Raw genomic sequence first — 12,128 nt, forward strand, 5'->3', positions numbered from 1 at the left:
TGCCACCGAGCAGGATGTAACCAGACGCATTACCTACAGAACAAGGAAACATGCACAGCAGCAGCGAGGACAATCCACCTGGCAACACCACATACATATAATAATGATCTGGGCTATAACTTTATTCACAATGCCCAACACTCCTTATCTCAGACAGATGGGACATTTGTCTGTCTGTGATCAGAGTGGGTGGGAAGTCTGTTCATATGTGGCCAGTATGGCTGTATGTGCACCGTATATTACTGACTGTATAAATGGTCATTAAGTTAAATAAAATTGCTGTAGACCAGTGAGAAATCTGCCCTCATCTCTGTTTAATTATTATTGACTTCTTTCCTATGTACAGGGTATACTGTCCTGTGTAGCTCATCTGTCTCACTGAAGATGGACAGGCATCACATGACTGAAAAGATATTACACCTCACCCTGGAGATTGTCTACCTGCTGACTGGGGAGGTGAGGGAGTCTGGGAGTGTCATAGTGACATCACTCTTATCTCTATTACTAGCACAGGGACCTGACTGGGGAGGTGAGGGAGTCTGGGAGTGTCACAGTGACATCACTCTTATCTCTACTACTAGCACAGGGACCTGACTGGGGAGGTGAGGGAGTCTGGGAGTGTCACAGTGACATCACTATTATCTCTATTACTAATACAGGGACCTGACTGGGGAGGTGAGGGAGTCTGGGGGTGTCACAGTGACATCACTCTTATCTCTATTACTAACACAGGGACCTGACTGGGGAGGTGAGGGAGTCTGGGAGTGTCATAGTGACATCACTCTTATCTCTATTACTAACACAGGGACCTGACTGGGGAGGTGAGGGAGTCTGGGAGTGTCATAGTGACATCACTCTTATCTCTATTACTAGCACAGGGACCTGACTGGGGAGGTGAGGGAGTCTGGGAGTGTCACAGTGACATCACTCTTATCTCTACTACTAATACAGGGACCTGACTGGGGAGGTGAGGGAGTCTGGGGGTGTCACAGTGACATCACTCTTATCTCTATTACTAACACAGGGACCTGACTGGGGAGGTGAGGGAGTCTGGGAGTGTCATAGTGACATCACTCTTATCTCTATTACTAACACAGGGACCTGACTGGGGAGGTGAGGGAGTCTGGGAGTGTCATAGTGACATCACTCTTATCTCTATTACTAGCACAGGGACCTGACTGGGGAGGTGAGGGAGTCTGGGAGTGTCACAGTGACATCACTCTTATCTCTACTACTAGCACAGGGACCTGACTGGGGAGGTGAGGGAGTCTGGGAGTGTCACAGTGACATCACTATTATCTCTATTACTAATACAGGGACCTGACTGGGGAGGTGAGGGAGTCTGGGGGTGTCACAGTGACATCACTCTTATCTCTATTACTAACACAGGGACCTGACTGGGGAGGTGAGGGAGTCTGGGAGTGTCATAGTGACATCACTCTTATCTCTATTACTAACACAGGGACCTGACTGCGGAGGTGAGGGAGTCTGGGAGTGTCATAGTGACATCACTCTTATCTCTATTACTAGCACAGGGACCTGACTGGGGAGGTGAGGGAGTCTGGGAGTGTCATAGTGACATCACTCTTATCTCTATTACTAGCACAGGGACCTGACTGGGGAGGTGAGGGAGTCTGGGAGTGTCACAGTGACATCACTCTTATCTCTACTACTAGCACAGGGACCTGACTGGGGAGGTGAAGGAGTCTGGGAGTGTCACAGTGACATCACTATTATCTCTATTACTAATAAAGGGAGGGGAGGTGAGGGAGTCTGGGAGTGTCACAGTGCCATCACTATTATCTCTATTACTAACACAAGGACCAGACTGGGGAGGTGATGGTTTTTAGTAATGTATATAGTGATATTTATTGGTGTCCGTCTCAATACACAGTATTACAAAGTAGTGAAGAAGACAACAGGTGAATGTGAGACACCTAGCAGCCATCCCCGTGTGTCAGGAGGACTGAGCAGGACCCAGAGCCCCTTCACGGTGCCTCCACCTCACTCACTGATACATGAGAGACACAATGACCAGAAGATCCTGGAACTCACCAACAAGATCATTCAGCTGCTGACTGGAGAGGTGACTGCTGGGAATGGCACATTATACAGTAACACCATGGGATGTGTCTGGGTGATGACTGGAGAGGTGACTCCTGGGAATGGGACATTATACAGTAACACCAGGGGATGTGTCTGGGTGATGACTGGAGAGGTGACTGCTGGGAATGGGACATTATACAGTAACACCAGGGGATGTGTCTGGGTGATGACTGGAGAGGTGACTGCTGGGAATGGGACATTATACAGTAACACCAGGGGATGTGTCTGGGTGATGACTGGAGAGGTGACTGCTGGGAATGGGACATTATATAGTAACACCAGGGGATGTGTCTGGGTGATGACTGGAGAGGGGACTGCTGGGAATGGGACATTATACAGTAACACAAGGGGATGTGTCTGGGTGATGACTGGAGAGGTGACTGCTGGGAATGGGACATTATACAGTAACACCAGGGGATGTGTCTGGGTGATGACTGGAGAGGTGACTGCTGGGAATGGGACATTATACAGAAACACCAGGGGATGTGTCTGGGTGATGACTGTATCATTGTGTGTGTCAGGTTCCTATAAGGTGTGAGGACGTCACTGTCTATTTCTCCATGGAGGAGTGGGAGTATATAGAGGAACACAGGGGTCTGTACAAGGACGTGATGATGGAGAATCACCGGCCCCTCACATCACTGGGTAAGAGGAGACTGTCATGTATTGTAATGGGGAGAGCAGCTATGGGGCCACCTATATACACATCATCTGATAATCACATATATACAGTGTAATCAGTCACTGTGTCTCCTACAGATGGGGCCAGTAACAGGAATTCCCCAGAGAGATGTCCCCATCCTCTTTATTCCCAGGATGATACAGAGGAGAATCACAGTGTCCTACAGGAGGATCAGGTAGGTGGAGTTGATGCCAAAAATGTTTAATTATCTTTATTTTCTAAGAAAAGTGACCACTATAAAACTAGGTATTAAATATATAATAAATAAGAAGATTTTGTGTGCGCTGCGCTGAATAAATGCATCATATAATGATGAGCTGATATATAAGTAATGACGGTTAGCTTTCTGCCTAGTATGAAATAAATCTAAATATATAAAACTCAGTTTTAGAAGAAATATTTTGTGATTAAAATGTAAGATGCCAAACTTATCCAGATTATGCTGAGTGTTACTTCCATTAGATGCCTACAGTACATTGTGTGTGTATATATACAATGCATCCGGAAAGTATTGACAACGTGTAAAAAGTTTTTTGAGTTTTTTGCAAATTTAATTGAAAAAAACCCCCCTAAGAAATCACATGTACATAAGTATTCACACAGTCTTTGCCATGAAGCTCAAAATTTAGCTCAGGTGCATCCTATTGCCACTGATCATCCTTGAGATGTTCCTACAGCTTAATTGGAGACCACCTGTGGTAAATTCAGTTAATTGGACATGATTTTGAAAGGCATACACCTGTCTATATAAGGTCCCACACTTTACAGTGTATGTCAGAGCACAAACCAAGCATGAAGTCAGAGGAATTGTCTGTAGACCTCCCAGACAGGATTGTGTCGAGCCACAAATCTGGAGAAGGGTACAGAAAAAGATCTGCTGCTTTGAAGGTCCCAATGAGCACAGTGGCCTCCATCATCTGTAAATGGAAGAAGTTCAGAACCACCAGGACTCTTCCTGGAGTTGGCCAGCCGTCTAAACTGATCGATCGGGGGAGAAGGGCCCTAGTCAGGGAGGTGACCAAGAACCCAATGGTCACTCTGTCAGAGCTACAGCATTCCTCTGTGGAGAGAGGAGAACCTTCCAGAAGGACAACCATCTCTGCAGCAATCCACCAGTCGGGCCTGTATGGTAGAGTGGCCAGAGGGAAGCCACTCCTTAGTAAGAAGCACATGGCAGCCCGCCTATAGTTTGCCAAAATGCACCTGAAGAACTCTCAGACCATGAGAAACAAAATTCTCTGGTCTGATGAGACAATGATTGAACTCTTTTGTGTGAATGCCAGGCGTTATGTTTGGAAGAAACCAGGCACCGCTCATCATCAGGCCAATACCATCCCTACAGTGAAGCGTGGTGATGGCAGCATCATGCTGTGGGGATGTTTTTCAGCGGCAGGAGACTAGTCAGGATAGAGGGAAAGATGAATGCAGCAATGTACAGAGACATCCTGGATGCAAACTTGTTCCAGACTACTGACCCCTCCCCCATTATCACTACACTGCCTGCTGACCCCACCGCCGGGTGACTGCACTACCGCCTGGCCTCACCTCCCGATGACTACACTGCCTACTAACATCATCTCTTCCCGATGGTCACTACACTGCCTGCTGACCCTGCCCCATAGTGACTACTCTGCCCGCTGACCCCCACACCCGGTGACTGCACTGCCTGCTGACCCCTCCCCCATGGTGACTACACTGCCTGCTGACCCTGCCCCATAGTGACTACTCTGCCCGCTGACCCCACACATGGTGAGGAATGGGAATGGGATTCCCGTCAGTGGCAGCCCGACAATAGCAGAATTAGAAGCAGCGGAAGCTCGACAGCGCTGGAAACCCGATCGTGGTTAGGTGAGTATATACTAACCCAACCCCCCTAACCCTAACCCTCCTTAGGGGTGCCTAACCCTAACTTCCCCCCCAAGTGCCTAACCCTAACAACCCCCTTCCCCGCTGCTTAAACCTAAGTCCCCTGGGGGGGTGCCTAACCCTAAGTCCCCCCCGGGGGTGCCTAACCCTAACCCTCCCTCCCCCTAGCCTAACCCTCCCGGGGGGGGTGCCTAACCCTAAGTCCCCCCCGGGAGCCCTAAACCTAACCCTCCCCCCCCGCGGCTGTCCGCTCGCGGTGCCCGGCATCACTACGATTGGGATGCCGGGCGCCGGTCTCCCGGCGTCGGGGAAATGCAGGCGTCTACATCTAGACGCCCGGCATTTCACCCTTGCCGGGAAATGACAGTCGGGAAACCGGCTGCCGGTATTTAGGCAGTCGGCTTCCCGATTGCTTCCCCATGGTGACTACACTGCCTGCTGACCTCCATATCATCTGATAATAGGGGGTCTATTTACTAAGCCTTGAATGGAGAGAAAGTGAACGGAGATAAAGTACCAGCCAACCAGCTCCTAACTGTAATTTGTCAAACACAGCCTGTGACATGGCAGTTGGGAGCTGATTGGCTGTTACTTTATCTCTGTTCACTTTATCTCCATCCAGGGCTTAGTAAATAGACCCCTAGGACTCCAAGGTCGGGTCCCACAGTTCTGCCTCTGTATGTGTGTGTCCCACGTGTATTATTGTACATGTTGATGTATTCACTTTAACTCTGAGCACTATATTCCATTCCTCTATTTTCTCTACATCACTAATACAATGAATTGCACATTTATACCCATCTCAGGCCTGCTCTGTCCTCAGTGCAGTATGGTCATTACCATGTGTAATGCTTGTTACTTACCCCATAACCCCCACATACCAGAGGGACTCCGCAATGTATCATCTGTACAGCAGCTGTGTGGTCCTAATATTATTATACACTGATATTCTGTATGGTCTCTCTGTTCTGTAACTCAGGATTCATTACATTGTGATATTTACTATTCTAGGTGAAATACCTAATTATTATTATACACTGATATTCTTCTGTATGGTCTCTGTTCTGTAACTCAGGAGTCATTACATTGTGATATTTACTATTCTAGGGGAAAGACCTAATTATTATTATACACTGATATTCTTCTGTATGGTCTCTGTTCTGTAACTCAGGAATCATTATATTGTGATATTTACTATTCTAGGGGAAAGACCTAATTATTATTATACACTGATATTCTTCTGTATGGTCTCTGTTCTGTAACTCAGGAGTCATTACATTGTGATATTTACTATTCTAGGGGAAATATCTAATTATTATTATACACTGATATTCTGTATGGTCTCTGTTCTGTAACTCAGGATTCATTATATTGTGATATTTACTATTCTAGGGGAAAGACCTAATTATTATTATACACTGATATTCTTCTGTATGGTCTCTGTTCTGTAACTCAGGAATCATTACATTGTGATATTTACTATTCTAGGGGAAAGACCTAATTATTATTATACACTGATATTCTTCTGTATGGTCTCTGCTCTGTAACTCAGGAATCATTACATTGTGATATTTACTATTCTAGGGGAAAGATCTAATTATTATTATACACTGATATTCTGTATGGTCTCTGTTCTGTAACTCAGGAATCATTACATTGTGATATTTACTATTCTAGGGGAAATATCTAATTATTATTATACACTGATATTCTGTATGGTCTCTGTTCTGTAACTCAGGAATCATTACATTGTGATATTTACTATTCTAGGGGAAAGATCTAATATTATTATACACTGATATTCTGTATGGTCTCTGCTCTGTAACTCAGGAATCATTACATTGTGATATTTACTATTCTAGGGGAAAGATCTAATTATTATTATACACTGATATTCTTCTGTATGGTCTCTGTTCTGTAACTCAGGAATCATTACATTGTGATATTTACTATTCTAGGGGAAATACCTAATTATTATTATACACTGATATTCTTCTGTATGGTCTCTGCTCTGTAACTCAGGAATCATTACATTGTGATATTTACTATTCTAGGGGAAAGATCTAATTATTATTATACACTGATATTCTGTATGGTCTCTGTTCTGTAACTCAGGAATCATTACATTGTGATATTTACTATTCTAGGGGAAATATCTAATTATTATTATACACTGATATTCTGTATGGTCTCTGTTCTGTAACTCAGGAATCATTACATTGTGATATTTACTATTCTAGGGGAAAGATCTAATATTATTATACACTGATATTCTGTATGGTCTCTGTTCTGTAACTCAGGAATCATTACATTGTGATATTTACTATTCTAGGGGAAAGATCTAATTATTATTATACACTGATATTCTGTATGGTCTCTGTTCTGTAACTCAGGAATCATTATATTGTGATATTTACTATTCTAGGGGAAATACCTAATTATTATTATACACTGATATTCTGTATGGTCTCTGTTCTGTAACTCAGGAGTCATTACATTGTGATATTTACTATTCTAGGGGAAAGACCTAATTATTATTATACACTGATATTCTTCTGTATGGTCTCTGTTCTGTAACTCAGGAATCATTACATTGTGATATTTACTATTCTAGGGGAAAGATCTAATTATTATTATACACTGATATTCTGTATGGTCTCTGTTCTGTAACTCAGGATTCATTACATTGTGATATTTACTATTCTAGGGGAAAGACCTAATTATTATTATACACTGATATTCTTCTGTATGGTCTCTGTTCTGTAACTCAGGATTCATTACATTGTGATATTTACTATTCTAGGGGAAAGACCTAATTATTATTATACACTGATATTCTGTATGGTCTCTGTTCTGTAACTCAGGATTCATTACATTGTGATATTTACTATTCTAGGGGAAATACCTAATTATTATTATACACTGATATTCTGTATGGTCTCTGTTCTGTAACTCAGGATTCATTACATTGTGATATTTACTATTCTAGGGGAAAGACCTAATTATTATTATACACTGATATTCTGTATGGTCTCTGTTCTGTAACTCAGAATTCATTACATTGTGATATTTACTATTCTAGGGGAAATACCTAATTATTATTATACACTGATATTCTGTATGGTCTCTGTTCTGTAACTCAGGAATCATTACATTGTGATATTTACTATTCTAGGGGAAATACCTAATTATTATTATACACTGATATTCTTCTGTATGGTCTCTGTTCTGTAACTCAGGATTCATTACATTGTGATATTTACTATTCTAGGGGAAATACCTAATTATTATTATACACTGATATTCTGTATGGTCTCTGTTCTGTAACTCAGGAATCATTACATTGTGATATTTACTATTCTAGGGGAAAGAGCTAATTATTATTATACACTGATATTCTGTATGGTCTCTGTTCTGTAACTCAGGAATCATTACATTGTGATATTTACTATTCTAGGGGAAATATATAATTATTATTATACACTGATATTCTGTATGGTCTCTGTTCTGTAACTCAGGATTCATTACATTGTGATATTTACTATTCTAGGGGAAAGACCTAATTATTATTATACACTGATATTCTTCTGTATGGTCTCTGTTCTGTAACTCAGGAATTATTACATTGTGATATTTACTATTCTAGGGGAAAGATCTAATTATTATTAAACTAGAAGATATAAAAGAGGAAGAGGAGACGTATGCGAGGGGTGATCAGCAGTGTAAGGAGGAGGAAATCCCTACAGCTATCAGCACAGGTGAGTAATAATCACTAAGGGCCTGATTCAGAGCCGCTCGTAAGCGGCCGCTCGTTCGCTCCGAGCGATGTTTGCCCAACTGCGCATGCGTACGGATCGTTATACGCATGCGCGAACCAGTCAGTGCGGTCGAAATTCATGTGCTCGCAAAATAGCGAATGCCTGATAATTTGAGTGACAGAAAGAGCCGTTTGTGGGTGGTAACAGGGGAAGGTGCTTGAAAACGGGGAGTGGAGATCCGAACGCAGGCGTGCTTAAAGGTCAAAATGGGCGTTTTATGGGTGTGCATAATTAAAACAGCAGCGTCATTGACCACGTCACTGGGTTATTTTATAGTCAGAACTGCTCGCAAAATTGTGGTAGGAAAAACCAACCCCAAGAATAGCGAGCAGTTCATACCCTGGTCGATGTACTCGATTAATCTAATAAATAGCGGACATGACGTAGGATGCGAGTGGCCAGGGGGCGTATTTTTTCAAAAAACGACCGCAAGTTTGGTTCGCTCGTTCAGACCTAGAGGCGTGAACAGACCGCAAAGAGCGAACGGTTGATTTGAATAGCCACCCCTATTTTCTGGAAGAGCGAGCGCTAATTGCGTCCGGCTCTGAATCAGGCCCTAAGTACAGAACAGTCACATATTCTCCTTGTTCTGTCACTACAGCAGTCTCTTATCCTACACCCTCCTGTGTCACTACAGCCATCTCTTATCCTACACCCTCCTCTGTCACTACAGCCATCTCTTATCCTACACCCTCCTCTGTCACTACAGCAATCTCTTATCCTACACCCTCCTCTGTCACTACAGTAATCTCTTATCCCACACCCTCCTCTGTCACTACAGTAATCTCTTATCCTACACCCTCCTCTGTCACTACAGCAATCTCTTATCCTACACCCTCCTCTGTCACTACAGCAATCTCTTATCCTACACCCTACTCTGTCACTACAGCAATCTCTTATCCTACACCCTCCTGTCACTACAGCAATCTCTTATCCTACACCCTCCTCTGTCACTACAGCATTCTCTTATCCTACACCCTCCTCTGTCACTACAGCAATCTCTTATCCTACACTCTCCACTGTCACTACAGCCATCTCTTATCCTACACTCTCCTTTGTCACTACAGCATTCTCTTATCCTACACCCTCCTCTGTCACTACAGCACTCTCTTATCCTACACCCTCCTCTGTCACTACAGCACTCTCTTCTCCTACACCCTCCTCTGTCACTACAGCCATCTCTTATCCTGCACCCTCCTCTGTCACTACAGCAATCTCTTATCCTGCACCCTCCTCTGTCACTACAGCACTCTCTTATCCTACACCCTCCTCTGTCACTACAGCCATCTCTTATCCTACACCCTCCTCTGTCACTACAGCCATCTCTTATCCTACACCCTCCTCTGTCACTACAGCACTCTCTTATCCTACACCCTCCTCTGTCACTACAGCACTCTCTTCTCCTACACCCTCCTCTGTCACTACAGCCATCTCTTATCCTGCACCCTCCTCTGTCACTACAGCAATCTCTTATCCTGCACCCTCCTCTGTCACTACAGCACTCTCTTATCCTACACCCTCCTCTGTCACTACAGCCATCTCTTATCCTACACCCTCCTCTGTCACTACAGCCATCTCTTATCCTACACCCTCCTCTGTCACTACAGCACTCTCTTATCCTACACCCTCCTCTGTCACTACAGCACTCTCTTATCCTACACCCTCCTCTGTCACTACAGCACTCTCTTATCCTACACCCTCCTCTGTCACTACAGCACTCTCTTATCCTACACCCTCCTCTGTCACTACAGCAATCTCTTATCCTACACTCTCCTCTGTCACTACAGCCATCTCTTATCCTACACCCTCCTCTGTCACTACAGCCATCTCTTATCCTAGTGCCAGAATCTTCTCAGTGTAAGCATCTTGAATCTAGCTACAATACAAAAGCTTTGATTCATTACAATTCACTTGTTATTGTAATAAACAAAGTCTATCTAATTTCCATTCATTTAATTTATCTCCAACAGGTGAATACAGCAGCGGTAATTCCTCAGATGTATATGTAATGTTCTCTGCAGCTAGTAAAAAAGAAGATAATGACATCACAGGAGATTCTCCAGGAGAAAACCCCAGTACCCCAAGTATACATCCACTACATCACAGTACCATAATATCTTCTGACCCCACTAACCCTGAGCAATGTTCCACTGATCAGTCATATGATACAGGTCATACTGGTGAATTATTTCCATGCTTTGAGTGTGGGAAATGTTTTACACAGAAATCAATTCTTGCTACACACCAGAGAAGTCACACGGGAGAAAAGCCGTTTCCATGTCTTGATTGTGGGAAGAGTTTTACGCATAAATCAACTTTTGTTATTCATCTGAGAACTCACACAGGTGAGAAGCCATTTTCATGTTCTGAGTGTGGGAAATGTTTTACACGTAAGGCGACTCTTTTGGAACACGAGGGAATTCACACAGGTCAGACTCCATTTTCATGCTCTGATTGTGGGAAATATTTTACCCACAAATCCAATCTTGTTAAGCATCAGGTCATCCACACCGGGGAGCGTCCATTTTCCTGCGCTGACTGTGGCAAATGTTTCACCCATAAATCAACTCTCGTTGCACATCAGAGAAGTCACAAGGGGGAGAGGCCGTTCCCGTGCTCTGAGTGCGGGAAAAGTTTTACACGGAAATCAAGTCTTTTTCACCATCAGGGAACTCACATGGGTCAGAAGCCGTTTCCCTGCTCTGAGTGTGGGAAATGCTTTACGCATAAATCCCATCTTATTAGACACCAGCTAGTTCACACCGGTGAGAAGTCCTATTCGTGTCCTATGTGTGGGAAATGTTTCTCACACAAATCGTACCTTGCGAAACATCAGAGAACTCACACAGGGGAGAAACCATTTTCTTGCTCTGAGTGTGGGAAATTTTTTACAGAGAAATCATATCTTGTCAAACATCAGCTACTTCACACAGAGGAGAACCCATTTATGTGTCCTGAGTGTGGGAAATGCTTCACTCTTAAGTCAAATCTCATTAGGCATCAGCGAATTCACACCGGTGAAAAGCCATTTCCGTGTTCTGAGTGTGGAAAATGTTTTGCCCGGAAATCGGAATTAGTTATACATGGGAGAATTCACAAGAGGAAATAATGAGCTGATCTAGATATTGGAAACTGTATTGCAGTAGTACTCAGTGGGCATGAATAAGAGTTGGATGCTATTGCTGTGATTTTTTTTTTTACTTTTAAGCTGAGCATTTTCGAAAATATGCTAATGGCACACCAGCCAGGAATTGTATGGAGACGCCCACCCGAGCCATCGCAGCTATTCGCAGCTACGTACATCGGACGCAGATCAGGCAAACATCGACTCTCAGAATGGCCGCCGTAACCGAGACGCCGGAGCCATGTTTCATGCATATAGAGTCGCAGACGTCTGCGTTTTCAGCCGACACTCCCCAAAATGCTCCCTCCCTATCATTCACACTGCGGATAAAGACACATTCGCAGTGCAAATCAGACGCATGCACAGTGGCAAAGAATCGCTGCATTTGCAAAAACATCGGCATTCCGTAGAGCTCCGAAACAGGCCCAATATACCATAAATATAGTGTTTTATTAAGCATGACTATTATCAGAATGTACACGTATGCCGGCAGGAATGAGCTGGAATTCAAAGTCCCAGATTAACAGAACAT

At 43.7% G+C, this 12,128-nt stretch overlaps 1 protein-coding gene across 2 annotated transcripts; it reads left to right on the forward strand.

Annotated features, from left to right (window-relative positions):
• The first annotated feature begins 369 nt into the window (after window positions 1-369).
• Window positions 370-11,581, forward strand: LOC148500780 (uncharacterized). Of its 2 annotated transcripts, none has more exons than XM_088451384.1 (6): window positions 370-456; window positions 1,895-2,086; window positions 2,628-2,751; window positions 2,866-2,963; window positions 8,301-8,412; window positions 10,470-11,581. In XM_088451384.1, exons 1-6 carry the CDS (start codon window positions 385-387, stop codon window positions 11,579-11,581), a joined length of 1,710 nt encoding a protein of 569 aa, XP_088307510.1. In that variant the 5' UTR covers window positions 370-384. The 2 variants fall into 2 exon arrangements, with proteins under 2 accessions (XP_088307510.1, XP_088307509.1); XM_088451383.1 differs by having other exon boundaries at window positions 385-456; window positions 10,443-11,581.
• The last annotated feature ends 547 nt before the right edge of the window (window positions 11,582-12,128 follow it).

This window comes from Taudactylus pleione, unplaced genomic scaffold, assembly GCF_031769625.1.
Source record: "Taudactylus pleione unplaced genomic scaffold, aTauple2 ptg000547l, whole genome shotgun sequence".
In the NCBI taxonomy this organism is placed as follows: domain Eukaryota; kingdom Metazoa; phylum Chordata; class Amphibia; order Anura; family Myobatrachidae; genus Taudactylus; species Taudactylus pleione.

Excerpts from the sequence above, each read along its gene's own strand:
- LOC148500780 (XM_088451383.1), top strand. The coding sequence starts at position 385 with ATGGACAGGCATCACATGACTGAAAAGATATTACACCTCACCCTGGAG. Across the intron at positions 2,087-2,627 it reads TTCAGCTGCTGACTGGAGAG|GTTCCTATAAGGTGTGAGGA; the intron begins GTGACTGCTGGG and ends TGTGTGTGTCAG. Across the intron at positions 2,964-8,300 it reads GTGTCCTACAGGAGGATCAG|GGGAAAGATCTAATTATTAT; the intron begins GTAGGTGGAGTT and ends TTACTATTCTAG.